General features: G+C 42.7%; 1 protein-coding gene across 1 annotated transcript in view; it reads right to left on the reverse strand.

Annotated features, from left to right (window-relative positions):
* The window catches only part of kcnh3 (potassium voltage-gated channel, subfamily H (eag-related), member 3), a 113,296-nt gene that overhangs the window by 5,150 nt on the left and 82,985 nt on the right, over window positions 1–25,161 (reverse strand). Inside the window, exons 5-11 of the mRNA XM_074694163.1 lie at window positions 24,242–24,500; window positions 22,290–22,447; window positions 21,689–21,890; window positions 15,823–16,194; window positions 12,426–12,625; window positions 11,813–12,062; window positions 5,009–5,223 (exon numbers count right to left, since the gene is read on the reverse strand). Of these exons, the coding sequence (XP_074550264.1) occupies window positions 5,009–5,223; window positions 11,813–12,062; window positions 12,426–12,625; window positions 15,823–16,194; window positions 21,689–21,890; window positions 22,290–22,447; window positions 24,242–24,500 (1,656 nt within the window). The remainder of the gene's footprint in view (window positions 1–5,008; window positions 5,224–11,812; window positions 12,063–12,425; window positions 12,626–15,822; window positions 16,195–21,688; window positions 21,891–22,289; window positions 22,448–24,241; window positions 24,501–25,161) is intronic.

A 25,161-nucleotide genomic window follows, 5' to 3' on the forward strand; every position in this document is an offset into this window, starting at 1 on the left:
ACGGACTAATAATAATGTTTTATGAGCAGAGTGGGGCATCACATCTCACAGCAGCAGAGAGGTTAGAAACAAGTGTATCAGTCTATAAATACAGTGTAGGGCTCTGTTCTTCCAGCAGGGGGCAGACAGACTCCAGAGTTTGTATCTTTTCTATGACTGAATATTTGATGTACTGTACTCACAGCACAGCTCAGCATCCTCTCCATTCACAGAAATGTGAGCGAAGACATTCATTACCAACAACCAAACGCTTTTTTTAATGATTGTTTTATAATCCTGGCCTCTGGAGGGGAAACATTTAAGTTTTGAGGCAAAGCAGACAAAATCTTAACCATCCGAATAAGACTGAAGGACGTCTCATGTCGTCTATTGTGCTGCCTTGCACTGATGAAAGTCTAACATGGAATGAAATGTTTGATGCATGTCAACACATCTTTCACGATCAGTACCATTCTCCATTTTTTGATGAGTTGTGCGTGAAATATCATGGAGAGACCAACGCCTGCAAGATAGTTCTGGTTAACCAAACTGCACAGAGAAACGTTGCTTCACATTCTCAGCTGCAAGATTTCTGGTCATTGCTTATGTGTTTGCCCCGTATGCACCTGACTGTTGTCGGTTTACTGTATCATGTGATCACTCTTCAATCTCTGTGTGTAAAGTCAATCAGTGATTTTCTCCAGCTGCAACCAAACGGTATGAGCTGACACAAATTTACTGCAGGATGCATGAAAGCTTATTTATTTACCTGTATTTAGCTTCTTTTTTTTTCCCCTCACATGCTTAATGAGTAACGCTTCACATTCAGTCAGACTGTGAGATCAGGAGGGAGTTTTCTGAAGAAGGCTTCAGGCAGACACACAGAAGACAAATTAGCGAGATGATAAAAAAGAGATTTGACAAAGGAACAAAAAGTGTCTGAACCTTCACAAAACTCTCATCATCTGTGGCTAGAAACTCACCAGACATGTCTCTGGAGGAGACAGTAAACTGTGAATCTGGCTCATGACTTTGCTTTTATGGTGGAGCCACATTTGAGATGTTTATATTTCAACTTTTCCAGCAAAGTTGGCATTAAAAGAACAAAAATGTGTAAACTGAAGTCAAAACGAGATGCAAAATTAGTTTTCTACTCTTGTATGGCCTTTGCAGTGGAAAGAAAGTGCATCCTTCAAGTTAAAACCAAACTAGAGAAAAATAAACATCTTTACATGAACAGTCATTCCACTCTTGTCCACAGGGGCCACAAAAGCCAACGTTAGATCAAATTTTCACAGAGCTACTTCATCTTTTATTATAGATGGTGCTCATGCTGCAGTCTGTGTACTTTTTAATCTATCAACATGTCCAAAATGAAATATTTCTTATCCATTAATAAGTGAGGAACACTTTCACAAACTCTGCACAGACTGAAGCATGCTCTGTAAAGACGAGCAGCTGCGTCCCTGCAGGCCTGCAGCTCCGAGATGTAACCGCAGTAGAAGTTTACTTTCTCAGTTCACTGACATAGCAAGCAACAACACATGAGGACATCAGGAGCCTAAAGTTTCCCTGTTGCCCTGGAGAGATTGAGTTAGAGGATGAAAGGTTTGAGACCAATCAGAGAGAGAAATTAGGATCCAATTATTCCTCATTTAATTCTGAGTGAGTACATCTCAGTCTGCGTCTCTGCCAGACGACGCTTGTTATCCTACTTTTAATGCAGACTGCTGTGTCTCACTTCATCACTTTCCTCCCTCTCACCAACACACATGCGCACACACACTCCCCCTGTAGCCACACTACCTCCCCCCTGCTCGCCATCAGCCCTGTCCCTGCTTATGAACTGAATAATTTAGGCTGACTTCGGTGTTGATGCTGGGTCGCTGAAACTTCCAGAAAGGATCAGCGAAAAACAAAACAGAAGTCTGTGTTTAAAGGAGGACGTGTTCAAAAACAGAGCACACTGCGAAAACAAGAGCCAAGGATATGTTTGTGTACGATAACAGCTGTTTGCTCCGCAGGAGGGAGTGAGAGGGAGTTACTGTGAAAGCCTGGGTTTGTAAACCATCCTGCAGCCTCATGCTTAAAACTAAAACTTCTAAAATGTTCATTGCTCTGCAGAACTGTTCACTTAAATACATAGTTTAAAGTTTAGCGCACTTATCTTTGCTACTGCCATCTTGTGGCAGCTGTATGTTAATACAAATCACAGTCTTTTTAAAGAGAACACACAGTTACTGTAATCAGAGACAAAATTTGAGCCAAATTGATTGAAGACATCTGTAGCAGCCAGTCAGGTGATGACAGCTCTGGAGTTCCAATCAGTGACAAGTGACTTCCTTTGCTGCGTTGGAAAACCCAGTGAATGGTTGATACACGTGTGCAGGAATGCATTTAGAGAAATGTGGTGTATAAATTGCAGTTTAGTCACAACAATCAGCTATCTAAGTTTCCCCCAGTGATGAAGAGGAGACAGAGGGATATGAGGGTAAAGAAGACTCTGTCTGCATTCTCATTAAATCTAAAACTAACCACACTGAGTCTGACTGCACCTCCATGGTCACATGAAGTCACTAATCGAGCAGCTTTCTCCCTCCTGCACCTCCTCCAAAATAAAACCATCTTCCTTTTCCAACACAAAGCGGCTGCAGTGAGTAATGAATGTTTTTCATATCTCATCATGCAGACAAGCCAACGCCCCTCCGCTTCCCCTTCTCCCCTTTCCCTTTAATCAAGCCTCTTCTCCCTCCATCCCTGCCTGCTCAGCAAACTCTCTCTCTTCTCCCCCTCCCCCACTGCCCTCCTCTCCTCTCCTCTCCTCCTCACGCCCCCTCCCGTGCCACCGTAATGTATTTTTAGCTCTCTTGTTCTAATCTTAGCTCGCAGCTCTGGAGGAAACCAAGGAGTGCTGTGCGATGCGGGGGCGTGATAAGTGTGCTCTTGCCGCGTGTCTGCACGTGCTCAGCTGTGTGTGAATGTGTGGGTGTGCTTGAGTTGTGTGAATAAGTGTGATGGAGTCGGGCTGCGTGCAGACATAAAAGTGAAGTGCAGGCAAGCATGTAAATGGATGTATACGAGGGGAGTATACTTGCAAGGATAAACATGAACAAAGTGCTCTTTTTCTTATGCATTTTGGATTTGTGTGTGTGTGTGTGTGAGTGTGTGTCTCCTTGCACTGCATATACATGTGAAGGCAATATGCTCTCCTCCCTGTTATATTTCTGGTGCAGCAGAATACCAGGCAAACTTTAATATCTCTTTGTTTCTGCAGGAAACCTCAGAGCACCCTACTAACTAGTTTGTCTCATATGTTGCATTATTTTCCCAAAGGCTCAGAGGTCAGAGAGTTGGCCTGCAAACTGTGAGTCAGCAGAAAGTAGAACTTCTCCGCAGATGACAGATCTTTTGTTTTCTCATCTCTTCTGACAAACGTTGATGCCTGTTTTGCAAACGTCTGCAGCATTTTGTACCCTGATATTTCAATTCCTTACTCCCTGCCCGCTCTGTGCTGGAGGTTATGAAACTTTTCTAATAATGCCGGCTCCTTGGAATATTTGTTTTTCAGAAAAAAAAAACTCAAATGTGCAAAATATTTTCATTAAAAGAAGCTTGTTTCCAAAGTTGCAAAAGCACTCAGTGCCTGCTCCAGTGAACGACAACCTCAACCCTAATAATCTCTTTTCTTTCTTTGCTTTTTCTGCTAAAGTTTTGGGGTGTTTTAATCACAAGTCAAATAAAGCCAACTTGAACCAGCCTTTCTGCAAACTCTGATCTGCAGAAGTCGATTTCATGTTGATTAAGGTGCAATTCAGATAAAGACACAGAATTTCTTGCAGCTCTTTTTTAACAAGATTGCAAACAGGAACATCAAAAGTTTCTCAAACCTGCATGCACATGTTTTATTTAAGTAATGTCTGCATACTTCTTTCAGGATTTATGAATGACTGACATTTCTTTTTCATATTCAAAGCATCCTAAACACTCGTTGCAGATCTCCAAACTACCTCTAGAGGTGCCATTTAGCCAATTTAAGAGCTCTGCTCCATGATTTGTGTTTATGATCACGTCCACACATGCTTCCCTCCATGCTATTATTCATCCTATGTGATTGCCACTCAAATATATGTTTACTGAACAAGGTGGTGTGATATCCACAGGCATGATTTCCATTTTCCTGCGGCCTTGTCTCACATACATGCATATGCAAACACACTCTCCTGGGTTTCGGGTACCAGAAGGGTTTTGCATACAAGAGCAGGATGGACATCTGCAGCCCAGACCTGAGATATGGACAGCAGCAGCTCAGGCATCTGGAGAGGCTGGTTGTCTTGATACTGCTGCAGACACACGCTGATATGTGCACACGTTTGCACATTAGCACCCAGCTCACACTCTGCAGAAAACGTGCCGTGCCTCAGAGAAACAAACGGCACTGCAGTGGAGAAGGAGGAATTGAAGAAGAGCACAACAGAAGGATAGCCAGAGTTCCCCCTCCTCCTCCTCTCGCCTCTCCTCGGCTGGCTGGGTTATTTATATCCAGCAGGATCCAATCTTAGCAGCAGCTGCGGGGGACTCAGCCAGTCAGGGACAGCCCGTGCTTCCCCCCTGCACTATTTTTAGAAGCAGGACAGCTTCAAACAGCAACACTGAGCTATTCTCGTCCCCATGTTTTCTCCCTCTGCTGCTGCTGCACCAGCCAGCAGTGCAGGCGGTGTGTTTGTGTGCTCAGAGAAAAAGCACTTCAAGGCCTGGGTTGTCAGATTGTGATGCACGCAGAGATCTGTGTGTGAATATTAAAGCAGCCATGGAGAGGTCATGCATAGCTTTTATCCTGCAGACCTCTCCTGAGGTGAATTTCTCCTCAGGCCATCCATTAGCGCTAGAGACATTTTCCTTTTGATACACAGAGTGTGTGTGAGAGATCTGGTGGGTTGTGAACATAGTGAAAGAAAGGTTCGCGGGTGACAAATCTGCCTCCATGATTGAAACAGCATCTTCCCTAGTCTCCAAATCAGCATGTACTCACGTCAGCCCCGTGGCCCTCTCTCAGGTTGTAGGTGAGGTCGTGTTGGATCTCGCTGATGAACTTCTGAGCGTACTCAGGGTAGAGTCTGAGCACTTCTCTGAGGCCCTTTAGGCTGATGTACTGCAGGTCGCAGTACGTCAGAGCCTTCACGTTAGCGTTGGTCTTTATCACCTGCTCCTTCGTCAGGTAGTCTGAGCCAATCAGGTCTCCTTTACCTGAGGAGGAGAAACAGGTGTGAGACACATTTTGAAGACATTCAGTTTGAAGTTTCAGTAAATCACAAAGACGTCAGATCATTGAAGAGGAGGATCACAGTTCTGTCAGGGAGTGAAACATATAAATGTATTTATAATGAAACCAAACCACAGTGAGACCCAAAACCACGTCCTGTTCTGGTTTGTCTTAAAATCTGTGATTCGCTCTCTGGGTTTTTGTAAAGAGTGTCAACGAAGCATGCAGCGAAATGTCAGAAAAAAACTATCATCGTCTGTGAAAGGAATCATTAAAATTTAGGCTTTTGTCCTTTTTGAGCCTCCTGCAGGAAAAAGAAAGTCGAACAAAGACAGCTTCAGGGCTGCGGAGCCTCACAGCTGGGAAGGAAAATGAGCAGAGAGGGAGGAGAGGATGGAGGACAGTGGCGGATAAGGAAGGGAAATGGGTGGTGAAGGGTGGATGAAAACTAAAAAAAGAGGGAGGTGAGAAATAGAGTGTGTAATAGAGACTGTGTGGGGGAGGCTGCAGACTGGCACCAGCTGAGAAAATGAGAAGTAAGGGGGAGGAAGAGTTTGAAGGGTGAGAAGTATCAGCTCTGCAGGGAGACCTTTCCACCTTTGGTCATCTCCTAACCTCCTCCAGCTCCTGCTGTCGCTACATTCAACCGACTCCTTTAGTTTAGTTTTTGAGGTTTAAGATGAATTCTGGCGTTTTAGTCAACAGCAAAGAGCTCTATCTGAAGCTGAGGCCACCAACACAGCCCAACATGTTGCCTCTTCTCCCTCATTTCCTGATCCCTGTCTTCCCTCTGCCTATCAGGCTCCTCTTCACATGCTCCATCTGTCTCTCTCCATCTCTTTCCCATCAGTCACACTCCTGCTCCTTCACCTCATCATCCCCCCTTTGCCTGGATGCAGCGCTGGCTGTCTTTTGTCAGAGAGATCATGGGAGGAATCAGAACCAGGAACGACAGCAGCGTCAGGGAAAGGTTTGCTTGTAATCACAGTAAAATGTTAAATTGAGTAGCAGATAAGTGCTTGAGAGTGACATTTAGGAGTGTGTGTTTGTCTTTCATCCATCTGTCTGAGAGTGTGTAGAGCTGACAAGAACAGGGGGCTCAAACTCTCAACAGAAGCTTTTTCTATCAAACTAAGTGATTCTGAGCCTTTTTAATCCGACAGCAACACGTTTCTTCTGTTCTTTATTCCTCTCTCCTCTTTCTTCACTTTTTTTCTGGTGGATTCATCTGTTTTTGATTTAAGTTCAGAAAAATAATATCCCCCCCTTCCTCTGAGAAGGAGACAGCCAGCAGCTCGGCCTGGCAGAGTGAAATGAGATGAAATGACGGGTCAATTATGTTTTCCTGTGTCACGCACTGTTAATCTAATTTCTTGTAATAGGTTCCTCAGTATCTTACGCTGATTTGGCGTGATGGTCGCAGTAAAGGTCGATTGAAAATCAAATTTACTGGATGATGTAGGTGTTGCATCACTGGTCATGCTGTAATGACATTAGCACAGAGTGACAGTCGATGATTCAACAGGTGTGTGAGTCACCTGCAGGAACATGGTGTCAGGTTAGTCATGCATTGATCCACATGATAGGTAGTACTGGTGGACTCAGGGCAGGGAGCATGCAGAAATAAGTGGAAATATTCCAAACTCAAAAAAAAAACTCACAGGGACTTGTTTCTGAAGTGTCCTAGATGGGTTTTTTTCATTTCATGCAGAATTTAATTTCTCATTTGCACGTCCTTTGTGACTTAGCTGGTTTCAGTTTTGAAAGCTGGCACAGGTTTCATCACAAGGTCTTATCAGGTGAAAATAATCTTTACAGTTGGTGTTAACTTTTGTGCAAAATGCACAGATGGGTTGACTTTAGGAGAGATTTCATTCCAAGTCCTCATGACTTGATTTCTGAGGTGGAGACTGCAAAATTATCTAAAGGTTAGTGTTCGGGTCTCATGGGATCCAAGGCTATCTTGAGGTTTGAGATAATTTATAAATCTATAAATCTATTTCAGTAAAGATTCTGCGTTTAAATTCTCAAAAAAAATTGCGAAACTTCCAAACCTCCTTCTGATTAGAAACTTCAACTAGACATTCAGGAACGTTTTCTGCCTGAAACAGCAAACAGACTGGAGACAGTCCATGACTGCTGGGTTCTTTCTTCACCACCAGACTTTAGTTTCACTAGTTTGATCAGCTTTTTAAAAAATCTGCACAGAATCAGGATAATTACTGAAAAACATCTCTGAACAAAGATTTCAGTAGAAGCCGTGACAACTTGAGGCATTTAATCATCTCTACAGGACCCTGATGGATCCAGACTCTAGCATTAATAAGACGATACTTTAATAATGGAAAGTATTCATTATTAACACCAGCATAGCTCCACGGCCCCTTTGTTCGTGTGGATGTGTGCATTCTAATAAATCCACTGTATCTTACACACACACACACACATACACACACACACACACACACACACACACACACACACACACACACACACACACACACACACACACACACACACACACACACACACACACACGAACACACGAACACACACAGGTTCAGACTATAAATTTAATACATCTTGACCTTTGCAGAAACTTTAAAGATGCAAACATCTGTCATTTACACACACACACAAACACACACACACAGAAATCCTCCCTGGCTCATCTCTCCTTCCCTCTGCCTCTCCCCTTCTCTCTCACGCACACACACACACCTGAGGGAAGCTCGCCCTGTGCACAGGATTAGTGTTTCAGAGGCTTTGAAGCAGATCCAGAGGAAATTAGATTTCAGCCTGTGAGACGTCCAACTCGGGGAATTATTTGAAGTTGTTTGCACAGGTGCAACATCGTGTCTGAACACACAGTTTACAATTTGTTTAATGTTTTCCTTCTGCGTTGGTTACCTTTAGACTCCCTGCTCAGTAGTGGATAATTTATAAACCCCTCCACAGACCACAAACAATCCCTAAAAGCTTGTTTCATTATGATCTTAGATTATTTTCAGAAGATTGAAGTAGATGTGATGAAGTAAGTCAGTGACTAAAATGACTGATGGGTCACGAGCCCCCTCAGGTCTTTATGAACCTACATTACATGCTGTATGTGCATATTTGCTCCTTTACAGCAGAAATGATTTCGAGGAGCTTCTTGAGGTGCAAGAAAGAAAGAAAATACAGAGCAAATGCATTGCAGATGGATGTCCTGTAGCTAGCCGCTAAACTGATATGCAGACATGAACATGATGGAGGACAAGGGGAGATGGTGATGTCATCAATGGTCCTCATCAGGAGGAACATGCTGCAAAAGCAGACAAGAGTCAATTGCAAAAACACAAGCAAAAGTCTCGACAAAGCTTCTGCAAGTTCATTTAAGATGCAAAGTAAAGCTGAAAACAACTGCGAGAAATACCTCAGAATCTCAGGGCTCCGTCTTATGCCCAACCTTATTTTTGTTTTACATTTATAAAGCTGTTAAAGCTGCTGGCAGTTCTTGGATCCATTTGTATGCCGATGATACCATCTTATTCTCATCTGGCCCTTCACTCCACTCTTCAGCTCAGCCTTACTTCTCCTGAGCAGTCCTTTCATATCCTCCACCTCTACCTTAACATCAGTAAAACTAAATGTACCATCTTTGACAGAAAGAAAGTTGTATCCAGCCTCGATCAGCTGTACAGATGGCTCGCCCGTGGAGTTTGTCAAATCCTGTATATATCTAGGCTTATGTTGGGATTTATCTCTGTCTTTCACTACACACATCAACAACCTTCAGACCACACTCAAAGCCAGACTAGTTTTCCTCTTCCTAAACAAAGCCCCTCTGTAATTCTTTTGTTTTGCAGCCATAACAACTGAAAAACCTGACAGAACTCCCTTTAACTTTCACTTCGACTCTGCTTTCCACCTTTAAGCTTAAAGTAGTTGCTCCTGCTGGTTGCTTTGGACTTTTGCTAACATGCTCACTTATACAGACACATGTACTTCTGACACCTCATGCATATTGCTTTTTACCTGTTCACTTTTTCTCTGTTACTGTTACAACATTATATGTGTATGTCTATTTGTCTCTGTACTGTGTATCTGCTCCTGCTAGCACCTCTTGGCTAGGGCATGTTTGTAAATGACAACTGGTTCTCAAACATTTTTCATTGCTAAAATAAAGGTAAAATAAAATGAACTAAACAATATAAATGCTCCAAATCCAGATCTGTAGGGGCGCTATGTGACACAGCTTTACCTTCTGCAGCCAGGTGAGCCTGACACTAGAGAGGAGTAAAGAGATGGCTTAGCCTCTTCTCCGTAAAGAAGGGACCAGCTGAGCGACATCTCGTCAGGGTAGCACACTTGCTGTTTATAAGTGCTTCACGAAACCACTCTTAAAAAAGCACCATCCCTTTCACAAGATGACCTGATTCCTTCTTTATCCCTGCTATGATCATTTCACATCTCTACCAGGCCTTTGTCTCCTGGAGGTCAATCACCTGAACACAGCGTGGAGGCTGAAACAACTGCTGGTGTCACTTTCCCCAGATCCACTCTCAGCTGTCGTATCAAACAGACAACAAAAGATCGAGCCGGACAAAAGAAGATAAAAAAAGATCCACTAGCCTTTTGTTGTGCGCACAATAAGATGGAAAATTGAGTTAAGGTAAAGGAAAACAAAGGATGCAACATGATCCTGGTCCTTTCTCTCTGCTCGGTGTGGAAACAGTTTATCAGAACATGACTCTGGTGTTTCCTCCTACTCTCTGTCTGGTAATGAATCCTGGTTAATATTAGACTTCATGAAACACAGATCCGCCTGCATGTCTCTAGAGAGCAACGTGAGCGAGAACATATGATCGCAGCTTGCCCAAACACACACATACAACACAAGTTTCTACACAGGCACATGCTTACACCAGACCCTGACTGTGAATCTGACAGCTCACGTCTGTTTAAGCACATCCATACACAGAATAAAGTCCAAAATATCTTCATTTCTCAAACAGGGGTTAGATGGTGGGTTAGTGATCTGCAGATTTTGAGAGATGCTTGCAGAGTCTGCAGCCTGATCAGGGTCTCATTTATTCCACGTCCTATCGGCAGCACAGACACAAAAACACCACCGTACATCACGCCGTCTGAACTCTGCAATGTGTGAGGTCTGATAGGCTGACTCCTGCATCTCTGTTTACGCTGGATTGAGGGATTATTCCGTGTCACTCTGAGGTTTCACATGGTGGTAAGTCATGACTCTGTTCATGTGTGTGTGTGTGTGTGTTTGTGTGTAGCACGGTGATTACTTTTCAGAGCAGCAGAGCACAAACAACAGCTCTTTATCAGCCTTCTGACAGCTCTGCCCTCCCCTTTGTTTGACTGATGTCTGTATGCTTCTTCTTTCTGTTGTTTCCTTCTCTTCTTCTTCCTTTTCTTCCTCATCAAACTAATTTCCTCTCCAGTCTGTTTGGAGTCTCTTTTCAGGTCTGATTGCATGAAAGTGAAACCTAGCTCTATGTGAAGTCATCTGAGCTGTAATCACTGAACTGAGAGATGATCTTTCTCTTCTTCATCTCCCAGGAGAGTGTACTTCATTAACACCATTTGAAATCAAACACAGTCACACTCACACACACGCACACACACGCGCACACACACAAAAACAAGTGCGCCCTCTTGGTTCTTATCAGAGCACTCTTCAAATTAACAATCCTCACCTGTATTAAGGATGCAGCACAGGATCCTGCAGATCATCATTGTCTCATTTGGGCTCAGACTGATGAGTAAATGGCTGCTGAAGCTGTGGGGCTGCAGTTTTTAACACACATTTAATCACAACTAAACTAAATATATCCCTCAGATAATCTCTCCTTGTTACATTTCAGTCTGATTGGGAATTTAGGATCTTATTCTGCAGCCTGAAAGTCATAAAGTCCAACCACAAAGCCTTTTTAGGCCTTCCTATGATACTGTATTTGTAAGAATGACAAAAGTGACAAACGGATAGAAAGGAACTCTGCAAAACAGAGAGGGGGGAACATGATGCTTTTAGGGGAAGATGTCACCAAAATGAGGACAATAAGGGAGCAAACATCTTCAAGACTCATCTTCACTCTTCTCTCAGACTGTTGGCCATTGTAACGTAGCATACGTTTATGCCTGTCATCCACACAAAACCGTAGTTTTAAGTCACTATAGCAATGCTTTCTGAAAACTCTGGACAAAGTGAAAATTTTGGAAAACTCCAGTTTCATGATTTTGTGTAGATGCTGGTAAACTGAGTTTTTGGTTCTCAACTGTCACAGCTGAGTGACGGGGCTCATTCTGATTGGATGGCACGGGTTTCACGTCTGGAAACACTACCAAATATGGATTTGGCATGCCCCAATCTGCACTTATCTGTGGATTTTCCCACTGTGTGTGGACAAAAATATTTTTAAAAATGAACGAGGGGGGGGATATTTGTTTTTGAAAATACCCAGCAAAGTGTGGACATGGCCTTAATACAACAGCTGAGAATAAAAAGTTCCCCCTTTGTTTAAGTCGAACTTCTTCCCCTGTTACCGCCCTGCTGCCTCCTTCACTCACCCAGTATGGCCAGCACAGTGTTGTCCTTCAGGACCTCCATGGACCCTGAACAGACAAAGTAGATGGCCTGCAGGGCGTCCCCCTGCCGAATCAAGAACTCCCCCGGGGCACAGAAGGAGGTTTTAATGATGAGGGAGAGTGAGCGCAGGCAGCCTCTGCTGGCCGACTCGAACAGGGGCAGCTGGAGCAGCTCCTTGTTCAGGTGCATGGCGATGTCGGCCCTCAGCTCATCGGGGAAGTCCTTCAGGAGCTGTGGAGCAAAGAGAGGGGAGGAAGGGGTTTGGATTTACAACTGAACAGGAGACTTCCAGAAAACTCCACACAAATCCCAATCATGTGACTCGCCTAGTTACAGGATTTCAGGCTTCACTGTGGAGCTCTGACTGGTTCAGGTTTTAAACAGCCTGAGTTATTAAAAGCATCCAGCCCTGTTGGACACATCAATGCTTAAAGTCTATGAACTTTGCTGCCTGCTGATAAGAAGACAAAGGCTTAAGGAGTGAATCATTCCCCTCAGGAAAAAAAACCCTAAGTATTTCAAACCCTCTTAAAGGTCTCAGTGATCCGACAGATCAGGAGAAACTCTAAACCCTTTGAACCAAAGACCGCTAACCTCGCTGACGTCAATCCCGTTGTTGACAGACCAGGTGGTCTGAAAACACTCCAGCATGCGCTGCTCCAGGGCTTTGGGAAGCCGATGGACTCTGATGAAGTCCTTCAGGTCTTTGGTTCGGGTGTGATAGAGCGAGCGGCGGGAGTACATCCTCTGGATGATTGCTGTCACGTTACCAAACACAACAGCGTGCATCAGGGCTGCAGGAGGAGGAGAAGTAGAGCCAGATTAAAACACAGAAACCAGGCCGGAGATGATGCTGAATGAAGGAGGAGATGAGGATTTCTTTCAGAGACCGCTTATTGTTCTTCAGGGCCTTGGGACAAATGTTTGCTCAGCAGCAGCTTTGTCTGACGTCTTTCAAAGCTCCAAAAAGGAGAAAAGCAAAGAGCTCAAACAAGACTTCCTCACAAAATGGCTTTTAACAATTCCACGGTTGAATAAATGGTTTACTCCTGGAGAATAAAACTGGGCCATTATTGCAAACCTTGGGTAGCAGACGCTGTGTTGGAAAGTGAACACCAGCCGCCAGCAACAAGGACCCTCTGATTTATTCTCTCCTCTCTCTTTACACTGCGAGGCTTTTTCTCTGCCTTAATTTCATTTTTGCCCGAGAAGAAAATCTGCTGAAGCTGCATTCAGAGCCCGGGACACTTCCACAGTCCATTATTTGAGGGTGACCGCTCCTTCAGACCGGGTCAGCGGCTGCACCATTTGGGAAAGTCTGGTGTTAAAATCTGTAAATGTCTTTTTGTTCCAGCTGAAGGGTGAGCGGCGCTTCAGGGCAGCTCGCCACCAGAGAGCTCTGAACTCCTGAGGACAAAACTCAGAGAGATTAATGAATCTATGGTCTCTCCTCTCCTCTTTACTTCTACCTTTGTTCTGCTTAATTTACTCTGTGTTCATGGACAACACTCAGGCTGGAAGAAAAATTAAACAACCTGCAAATACTCAAACTGAATTAATGAAACTTTATTCCTCCTTCGTCCATCTCTGACTTCCTGTCTGACTCCCTAACTCTGACTTTTTTGCAGGAATGGGATGGATATCATCATCTTTGATCATCTTTTAGATGGTTCATTCCTGTGCTTGACTAAAAACCTGCTACAGATTTTAAGACACTCCCCTTCAGGCACCTGAAACACCACAAGGAAGGATGTACAACCTGAAGAACACTATTCTTGGACCTGGTTTCTGCCCACTGAGGAGGAATAAAATGGTTCGCTAATATAAAGACAGCTTTGAACTGCTATTTCGGGGGCTTTTAGCTTTTATTGGAAAGGAAAGCTTGAGAGAGAAAGAAAAGGTTGGGGAAATCCAGTTGGGAAAGAGAATAGATCCTACAGGTAGTGCAACAAAAACAGTAGCCTCTGAACATGGGACACCTCAGCTTTTAAATACATGTGACTTAAAGCTGTTGATGGTTTATTTTTCTTAAACTATTTCTCCCATATATGATATGTAAGCTTGTTATACAGAAGGACAACGGCCTAATTTAAAGGCACATCTGGTTTCACTGTCAAACTGACAAAATACATGAGAATAAAACCTAAACTCTTCTCACTTTAGCACCTTTCACCTGATTGTAGCAGATTTCATCACTCATTCACCCAGGGAATGAAGCAATCAGTGACTGAAGTATGAGATTGTTACCTGCAGGAGCTGTGTGTGTGTGTGTGTGTGTGTGTTTGTGTGTGAGTGTGTGAGTCATGTAGTCCCTGAGGAAACAAACTGTCCCCATGAGCTCTCATGGCTGCAGGAGGTTGGTTGAGGTTAGAGTTTAGACTGAAGTCTCAGCAGAAACCGAGTCAATACAGTGTCCTCAAAAGTACAACAGTAAAAGGTGAAGGTGTGTGTGTGTTTGTATGTATGTGTGCAGGTGTGTGTGTGAGAGAGAGAGGGGGAGAGAGGGAGGTCATTTATAGCCCACTTAACGTGCAGCGAGGCCTCAGACAGCCTCACACATCATTCTGTCCTCTGGTCATAAATCTCTGCGTTTCTCTCACCTAATAACCTTTTTCTTTCTTTTTTTTTTCTTTTTACTTTCATCCCTCTCTTCCTGAACACTTGGCTCTTACTGTTTCTGTAAGAAATTGCTTGAAGCGCAAACCTGTAATGAACAAATCCTGTTCAAAAGATGCTCAGAAAAACCATGTTAGGTTACAAAGCAGCTGCAAAATCTGATCCAAGCTATAAAAAAATAAAAAACAAAACAAAACAAAGCAGCTTAATCATCACAAAGAGTAGATTCAAACACCAATCTTGACTGTGACAGGACAGCCAATGAGATTTCTCATGATATAAGAACACACAGTGTCATCAATATATCTCCTGATTGTCTGAAGTTTCCTGAAACTCAACTGATTATTTGGCTGCAGCTCTGCAGAGTAAACTCAAAGGGACATTCAGAAAATGGTTTATGATTCATTTTTTTGTACCTGTGTAATGTTTTATTGTTTGAACTGACGAGGGAAATAAGTCTGTGAGTTTTATTGTTTTGTCTCCTCGGGTGGTGTAACTCCTGAACGCTCTGTTCTATTTTAAATCACCGCATAAAATCAGTGTCACATTTTGCACCATCGCTGTACCATCTGGGGATTTATGTCATTACATTATTGTGTTGTCGTGTCTGTCAGGTCTGCAGAAAGAGATACAGAGAAAGAGAGGGACAGGTTCTGTACTTTCTCTCATTAATCTTCAGACTGTCTGCTCGAACAGAAGTTCACTCACACATTTCATTCATTTTAAACATTCGTCATCCATCAGAGTTTGACTGAAGGAGTCTCATAGCTTCCTGCTGAATCACAGAGATAAAAAATAAAACTGGTATGAATATTTTCTGTAAGAATTTTTTTTTAAATATCTGCTTTTGCCACCCACTGGTCTAAGACCTGGCACAGAGAAGTAATCTCTCTTGCCATTAATCAGCTTTTGTTGGTCACAGAAAAGTATCAATGTTAATTTAAACCTTTTAACAAGCTGCTATAAACTCCTCACAGCAGCTTTAAATATGCTTCTCTGTTTGCTGTTACTTAAACTTTTCATTTGTGCCACTAAAACATTTTTCAGCCAGTATAATCACAGGCCTGTCTGCCGATGAGACCCTGCTTTAACATTCTGCTGCATCAGTCTGAGCTCGTTGTTAAAACTTTTTGGAAAGAAACAAACACTCAAAGTAATGACGCTTCTGGAACAATAAAGTGGAGCTAATGAAGTGCTAAATGGAGGCTTTGTTTGTAATTGTCTTTGTGCATCAAGTGTTTCATTTCATTTTCTTTAAACAGATTGAATAAAACGTGCTCTGCTGCTGGTTAATGTCTCACTTTCACCAGATTGTGATCTCAGTGAGTATCTCAGACTGAGAGGAGAAGAAACTCAGAAGAAGAATGGTTCTTACCTCCGATGAGCATGGTGCAGATGGAGAAGATCTTCTCTGAGTCCGTGTTAGCTGACACGTTTCCAAACCCGACGCTGGTTAGACTGCTCAGAGCGAAGTACAGCGACGTCACGTAGCTGCTCCTCATCGAGGGTCCTCCACCCAATGCCCCAAACCCCCCACCCCCACTGCCCATCCCAGAGACAGATTCTTCTCCCGACATGTTTCCATACTGCTGGGTGGAGTTCCAGGAACTGTGACTCGTGACCTCTGACCCCGACACATTCCACTGGGTGGTGTTGGCTGGGCTGCTGATGGTGGAGGAGACCAGCGTGGTCAAAGGGGACAGGAAGTACGGGGAGCCCAGGCGCTTGGCCAGCTCATAGAGCCAACCTGAGAGACGGCGAGAGAGGAAATAAACCAGAGAGGAGCCTTAGTCTGAGTTTTAATCTCACTACAAACTATGCCTGTTCACATTTTCAGGGCACACATGTCCAGCCACTTCAGCAGATTATAAATCTGAATCTGGTTTCCATTTTCCTCTCTGCACTTCTGCACATTTTCACCTTTCCTTCAGGCTTCCTACAACTCTGCCATGATCTCTCACCCACATCTGCTGGATTTTGGCTCTCACAACACTGACTTGATTCAGTAAATCTGTGTTGCTAATTTGGCAACAGTGGCTTTACACAACCTGAAATGTGTCCATGCTTCGCCCATTGAGGTATAAATCAAGTGAAAATGTTCCTGCAAAACCAAAAGGTGTAACAGCAATACTGAAAACCAGCCATAAAGTTTGGTTTTAAGATAGAGAGGATTCAGAGGGGAGAGTGTGAAGTGAAGGAGTGGGATGAATTATTGAAAAAAAGTGTTTGGGAGTGAATGAGTGAGAAGCCCAGCTGACAGAAATCCATGGATTCAAGAAAGACAGCGAGAGGGGGAATAAATAATACAATATGGATGCTTCTGTTCACTGATCTCTGCTATCACATACTCCAGGCAACAAGCTCTGACCTTGTGTGTGTATGTGTGTGTGTGTGTCCTCTGAGAAGCTTGCCAGTACAAATAAGCTGAGGTGTCGGTCGTGCAGAGAGCAGAGTCTCTCTCAGCAGCTAAACCAACAACATTAGAGGATTTAACACCTGAGTAGTTTCCTAATTACTTTGTCATTAGCAGAACTTAACCTCCATCACCCAGAGGAAACGTGGACTCAGACTTTTATTTGGTATGCACGCCTACGCCTGAGGATCACAGCACAAAAAGTAAAAGTTTGTTTTGGGTTGAGAGAATGTGCAGACGGTACTGATATTTGTATAAAAACATATAAATAAATCCTGCTTTGTTAAGGAGCTGCACCTGTCCATTTCATTTAAAGGCATAGGTTTATTACTCTTAAGACTTCTTTAACAGGTGGTATGTTTGAATTAAAACTTGAGTGCCCAACACCAACTGTAGCTCAGAACTGATACTGAAAAATACACCATTATAAGAATGACAGAAAAGTAAGACAGGAGATGGAATTAAGCTCCACTTTTAACAGGTGGAACATTAGAGACACGGGTATTACATTAAATCTTAAAAACATTTAATTTTTAGACATGTTGACGGACGGATGGAAGCCTTGTTTCACAATACAATGAAACAGTGGTTGATCCTTCCAGCAGTACTTGAAAAAAAGACATGCATACTGAAATATATATGCTCATTACCAATCATAAGAACTCATAAAAAAATCACTGTACAAAGAAAAATTCATTAAACATTGGCAGGGGGGCGAGTTGTAGAGTCATTAAGTGCAGTGAGGGAGAGAATGGCCTTAGGACAGAAGCTTTTCATGACGTTGATAAATTTCTTTATGAATAAGTCATTCTGCACATTACTGTGGGGCTAGGAGTTCAGGTGAAACCATTTCATTAGGATGTAAACATTTGACCTGACAGCTTTAAGTGTTGCCCTTCATTAGTGTGTGGCCAGCTCATGAGAATACAGTGAGCATCATCAGAGGAGAAATCAGCACCATGGATAGAGGCAGAGCGACCATGCTGAGCAAACTATCTTCCTCTGTCAGTGGTTCTGAAAATGTGGCATGATTTCTCTGTCTCTGTCCATGGTGCTGCTTATACATGTAGTACTGTGTAATTCCTCTTCCTCTGTTCACGGTGCTGAACCAACGACATGATTCTTCTTCTTCTGTCCATGGTGCTGATGAAAATTTTCAATTCTGGTATCTCCATCCATGGCACTGAGAAAAGATGCTATATCCTATAATTCCTCTACCTATTTCCATAGTACTGATCAAACTACATGATTCTTTTACTTCTGTCCATGGTGCTGAAAATTCATGGTTTGCTGTATTATTCCTTTGCCTCTGTGTTTGGTGCTAATCAAACTTTAGATTCTTCTGTTTCTGTCCATGGTGCCGAAAATTGATGGCACACTACATTCATCATCTGCTTTCCTCCAGGTTGCTGATCAAACTACTTTATTTGTCTGCCTCTGTCCATGGTATTGAACATTGATGGTGTACTGTAGGATGCCCCTGCCTCTGTCCATGGTGCTGAACACGGACTGTATAGAGGGCTTATTTGTTTATCAACAACAGCGGATTCACGCACAATTTGGGTGCAGGAGCACTGCGGAGTATGATGGTTTGTCAACCGATGTGGAGGAGTTAACCACCAAAAAACACATTTTTAACTTAATGTCATCACTTTGACGGATGGCAAAATGCTCCCAGGTTTGAGAAATAGCAGTGAGTAGACAGAAGAGATCAGCAAGTGGACAGATATTGGGTGGACAGATGTTTTTAGCAGAGAAACCTTGAATTTACCCGGAGAGGAACCACAACTCTCACTTGATGCTCATGACTGCATTATCTGTGAACACTTATCAGACTGTGACAAACCAGGATGTAAACATTGTTTCATAATATTCCCTAACTTTACTTTTCGTAAAATTTGTTTCTGATAATCGTAATTTACAGGATCACTCATTATTTACTGTCCATATTGAGTCCATGTTTGGTCAGAACTTTGGCCCCAAACCAACGTTTTCATTAAAAAGTCAAATCTGTATTTTGAGCATCAGCAGTTGTTGTTGCTTGTTTGCAGTCAAACCTGGTTAACTGAGGTTGGATAAAGAATACACATTTAATTACACACACAGATGTCGCTGGTGTTTCCAGCGTAAAGTGTGACCCTGTTAACTGGTGATTTTCGGCCGTTAATCACAGCTGCCATAGGCTGAAAGTCACCAGTTAGCATGGTCACTATTAACGCCAAAACACCGCTGTAACGGTCGAAACTTGACAGAAGTTGCCTCTATTGTGTTGTATTGTTTTTGACAGCTGTCCACGGAAAAACCACACATTTTGATGCGTCTAACAGGTTGAATTTAGTATAAAAAATGCTAACTCGTCTGGTTGAATGGTCGCATCTTTATGATGACGTAGACTGATAATCCCTCTATACTGCAGGATTCCTCTTCTGTGTTGATAGTGCTGCATAAACTACATGATTTTTCTCATCTGTCCATGGTGCTGATAACATTGTAAAATTTTCTTGATTCTGTCTAAGGTGCTAATAATTAATGCTTTGTTGTATGAATCCTCTGCCTCCCTCCATGATGCCGATCAAACTACACGACTCTTTTGCTTCTTCCTCTTGTGCTGATCATAATGTACGATTCCCCTGTCTCTGTCCATGTTTCAGATAAATGGGGGTATACTGTATGATTCCTTTTCCCCTGTCCATGGTGATGAAAATAAATGGTGTTATGCATAATTTCCCTGCTTCTGTTCATGGTGCTGATCAAACGGCATGATTCTTTTGCCTCTGTCCATGGTGCTGATCATAATGTATGATTCCACCATCTCTGTCCATGGATCTGAAAATTGGTGGTATACTGTATGATTCCTTTCTCTTCATCTATAATGCTTCTCAAACTAAGTGATTCATTTTCCTCTGTTCATGGTGCTGATGATAAAGTACAATTCCTTTGTCTGTGTTCATGGGTGTGATAATTGCTGGTATACCGTATATTTCACTGCCTCCAGCCATGGTGCTGCTTAAACTACATACAATTTTTGACTCTGTCTATGGTCCTGATGATAATGTTTGATTCATCTGTCTCTGTTCATGGTGATGATCAAACATCTTGATTTCTTTGCCTCTGTCCATAGTTCAGGTGATAGTGTATGATTTATTTGCTTCTGTCTACGGTTTTTCAATGGTTCGTTTTCATTACACCTACAGCACGTGTTGTTCCATACACTCTGTTTTTGTTTTTTTTCTTTCTTCTTTAACTATACTGGACTCTAGCACGCACATGAGTCTGTGCTTCAGGTGGCGTCTGATCCATAAGGACTACAGCTGAAGCTCCAGCTCCACTGCCCTTGAATTATTGATATTCCTGTGGATATAAAACTCCACCTCTCCCAGGTAACAGCAAAGAAAGAGACAGACAGATGGAGAGGTGAAGCTGATATCAGACCCATGTTTGTGTCACAGAAAGGTCAGACAGCAGACTGGTCTTTGTTGTCTCCTGGAGTCTCTTGTCAGTCTGAACAGTAAACCCAAAGGCTGCAGATATGAAACGACTACATTGATACTGTCTGTCATTATGTAGTTTGCAGAGAGGATAATGATCAGGAGGCAGGTACGGATCAATGAGACAGTGGGAGAGACAGAGAGGAGGAGGGAGGGAGATTCAACAGGAGCTACATCTTGTCTGGTGTCCCTGGGAGGGCATAAAATGCACACCCAAGTTTTTACTAACAATCCTCATCAGTGTGTATTTTTTGATGCTTTGATGGAATAAAATAAAACAAAAAGGCTTCTCTTTGCCCCAGATCACAGTCAAAAGGATTAGAGGTAGCTTCTGCTGAAACTGCCTCTCCGTTCGTGCTAACAACTTTATCAGATTGTGTTCCAGGGTTTCATTTCGCCTGCAGGATCCGAGATCCCCCACTGAGCGATGATTGTGGAAAATCAACAAAGCCGAGTCTTTTCAAAAGCAGTGGTCCTGCTGAAAACTCAGACACGCAGGGGCCATTTTTCTAAATTACAGACATCACTCTGCAGAGGTAAGAAATGTGTCATGTCAGGTCTGTGATTTTAAAAAGATTAGAAAGGAGGCTGCGCAAATATTTAAAGTCAAATTATGCTCCACTCTAATACAAAAATCTGCCAATCTCACAAGAGTCTTCTTCAAAGTGAGGTTGCATTCAGATAAGAAGCCATTCAGTGTTCATTTGGGATCCCTAAAATCATTTCCCTAGGACGGAGCGAAGAGTATAATTGAGAGAAGCAATAAAGTTCCCAATCTTTTCCAACTGTGACACTGTGGATTTGGTCAATTTGCCCAAATGAAATTCTGCTGTCTGGCACTGGAGGGATATTTAGTGAACACAGAGTGACAGTTATAAACTTGAGTGGAATTCAAAGCTGTTAAAAGCTCTCCTCTCAGAATAAATGGACAATAAAGCTGCTTCAGGAACTAAATTTAGACCAAAGGAATAAACAGTTTACTGCAGATACCCAAAGGGGGCATTTAAATCACCAACATGGCAACAAGTGAACTTATTAAAGTTGTTTTTAGGATTGAAGATTGGACAGAGAATCTATGGTAAAGACTTTTGTCCTTTAAAAGAAAAACTGGGCATTTTATTTTTAACTTCAGAGAGTTGGACACCTTTTTATTTTTTCCTTAACATTGAACACAAAACAACAATAGATGCAGAGACAAAAAATTTCCTCCTAGAGTACAATGTCCCTTTCTTACAGTCTTACATTGTTCCTTCAGTTCAGGTGAAATCAGACTTAAACCAGTGATGTCTTTCGAAAGCGCTGCGCACTTCGAGTTATTGTTAAAAGGGTTATGTACCTACCTATTTCCCAGGAGCCAGGACTCTCTAGCTCCCTCCGACCGATAAAGTACCAAACGCAGGCCATCCAGTGAGCCAGCAGAGCAAACATGGACATCAGCAGCGTGAGAACCACAGCGCTGTACTGAGAGTACCGCTCCAACTTTTGCAGCAGCCGCAGCAACCGCAGCAGCCGAACCGTCTTTAACAGATGAACCCCAAAATACTGAAACAGAGACACATCAACACACAGGGTCAACCTCTGCAGATGTTTTCTTCTTCTACTCATGTAGCATGGCTGTGTTGACATTAAGCTGCAGTTTAAAATGCTGAAAACACAAACTAATGAGTCCTGCAGAATGTGCAGACTGGCTCTGCGCCATTTGGTTGTTTGATGAGCTTCAATTTTGATGAAATGTGGCTCTAATAAAGTCACAAGGGAGCCTGTGACATTATGCATTAATTCCTTCTTTGTGCGGTTTGACTGAGTGCCAGCGCTGTGTTAGTGTGCAGCATGAATTCAGGAGATGAAAACTGATGAACGAAAACCTAATTGTCCTCACGTTAATTCGTCACATTCTATTTGCTCTTGTTGTGAGTGAAAATATGAGCTGAGGAAACTCACCACACTGACGTTAAAAGCATATAGCAGGTCAAAGGGCAGGGCAGCGATGAGGTCGACAAAGAGCCAGGTGGTGACGTAGTGAACGCAGATGGAGCGGGCGTCGTACACGACCTGACCCGATGTGCTCACAAAGGTGGTTCGAAAGTTCAGCACAATGTCTGCAGAGGACGACAGAGAGAGCAGAAGCTGACAAAGCAAGAATATAGCACAGGGCAGCGGAGGAGCGATGACAAACTTGGGGTACATGTTAATGAAAAACATCCAGAATAACATTCGCAGGATCACGTAAGAGTCCTAAACTCGCCTCCTGGTTTAAAGAATCAGCTGAACTTGATTGAGGACATTCTTCAATGACACAAAATCTTTGTCCTTTCTTTGGCTGAGAAATCAGAGAACTAAAAGTCTTTTGGACCCTGGAGGGTGCTGCTTGAAAATGACTTCATACCCATTTCCAAAGGTCAGTTTAAACTGTAGATTCATTTAATTTCTTCCAGGAAGTTAATGATTTCCTTTTTCTTGATATATTACAAAACCAAAACAATAAATAGTTAAAGAAACCCTCAGGGCATGCACTTTGTCAGCTTTGCATAATCATTTGTATGACCAAAGACGTTCAATTACAAAGTTTAAAGTGATGAAAAATACATCCTAACTCCTGCAGGTGGGAGCCCCCAGGAGCTCAGCATCATTTTTCATACTGATCTAACCAGACACTCCCCTTCCAGCTTCACATGTTTAGTTCCCAGAGATGACTCTCTTTTGGTTTAGTTCTACTGAATATCTAGACACAAGGAAGGGTAAGATATCCCCCCCTGGCTGGAAGCTTCTATAAATCCCCCATGAAGTGTTGGAAAATGTTGCAAGAAAGATATCTGCATCAAATTGCTCCCCTGACAGAAAACCAGTGAAAGTAAGGTCTCCAATACCGCATGTTATTTAACCTCTAAAGTGTGCTGATATGAGTCAGATTTGTCTTCAAAGAACTAAAGTTAGTCAGTTTTGTTAAATCACATTACAAAGCTCCCCTGTGTGGTCAGTCTGCCTCTGCTGTTCAGTGCTAATAAATGTCCAACAGAGTCTTTAGGATGTCACTAATGTATTGAAAGAAGCTTATTAACAGAAATAAAAGAGCAATGGGAAGCCTGATTGCACATTTCCATTCACCCTTGTTGGCTCTGTGGATGTATTGATGAACGGGCGACTCCATTAGTTCTAACAAATGAGATATTGACTGACAGGAGTCGGACGTTTAACTGCAAGTGTCTCGTGTAATTTCATTGCACAAGTTCATTGATGGAGGGCGTGCTCAATCTTTCCTGTGAACTCAAACTTTCTGTTAAAGACTCAATCAGTCAGACAGACAGACGGTCAGTGCAGCGAGATCTGTTGTTAAGCAGGAAATGACTGAACATGAGATAAAATGTGATGTTGTAAATGCCTCATATCCTCTCACTGAAGTGTGTGCACAATTAAAAACTTCCAAACAAACTTTTTATCAAGACTGATGAGCCTCTGAGATACAAGCTGTTTTAATTACTCAGCCAACTTTTACAACCATTAAGTTTGGATAATTTATGAAGCTCTCACTGGTGTCTGGTAAAGAAAAAAAAAACTTTCACACAAAGTCCAACAGTCTCAAGGGGAAAGGAAAGGGTTTGTGATCACCTCAGGAGTTTATTTGAGTCTGGAGGAGCAAAACTGCGATGCAGTCCTTCATATTTCTGATTGAGTTATCTAAGCATTTGACAAAATTACAGGATATTTCTTTCTTTAAATCCACCACTCAGATCTCTGCTTTCCTGCTGCTTTGATCAGTCAGCTTATTCAATAATAATAATAAAGTAATAAAAAGTGGATGTTTCAACTTTTTTGTGGCTGCAGGACAGAGCGATGTTAGAGAGCTTTCTGCACCATTTAGTCAAAAATAAAGACAGAACATCTTTCTTTCTCACCTAAAATGAACAGGATCTCCACGAGGATGTCGCTGACACTGGGTGGGCTTCGTGGGGCGCTGCTGCTCCCTTCATCCCGCCCTCCCACCACGGTGAAACACACGTTGTAGGGCACTGTGACGGCCACGTAGAACGTCGCCAGGAGGATCAACCAATCCCAGCCAGCCTTGAAGGTCCCGTAGTGGAGCAGGATAAAACGAGACTTCTGAATGGCTGCTACCTTGTACTCCGGGATGGGAGGCTTCTCCCCAAACATGTTCTGGATTAAACGACAGGGGGAAAAGAGTTAACAGCGCTCTCTCTTTATGCCTCTCTCAGAGCAGCACTTTACTGATCCTATTCAGGCTTCACAGGAGGGAAGCATCAGTTCTATTTCAGATCCCAAGGTCCTCCAGGATGTAGTAGCGCTCCACTTCAAGTCAGGTTGAATAACAGTGTGTAAACCTTCAGAGAGAGCAGTCAGCAACTTGCTTTTGAAACTAACTGCAGGAAAAAAACTGTCAAGATATCTGTGCTCAATGACAGCATCATATAAGGCCAGAGTTTTACATCCTCATTAATCCAGAGGTTGCGTTGCCCTCTGTCAGTCACCACTTATCATAATAAGCTTTTCTCTTTCTGCAGAAAAACTTCACTACTAGACAGCAAAGTGAAGACTAATTCAAGCAGACATATATTTAAAAGGTTGAAGGTAAAACTACCTCACTTGTGTTTTTATTCATCTTTTAAGTCATTCCTAGTTTGAGCAAATAAAGCCAACCATCATGATCCTCTAAGTGATCTCTTCATGAGTGGGCTTCACACCTGCAGGCTGCATGAATCTGCATGTTTGTTTTATCCCTGACATCAGCAAAACACAGAGCTGTGTGGCCTCAAAGTCAAACAGAAGTGATTACACTCCTGATAACCTTCACAGCATC

The sequence above is a fragment of the Halichoeres trimaculatus genome, unplaced genomic scaffold, assembly GCF_033239565.1.
Source record: "Halichoeres trimaculatus isolate MK-OKI-2021-1 unplaced genomic scaffold, fHalTri1.1 fHalTri1_scaffold_19, whole genome shotgun sequence".
Classification (NCBI taxonomy): Eukaryota; Metazoa; Chordata; class Actinopteri; order Labriformes; family Labridae; genus Halichoeres; species Halichoeres trimaculatus.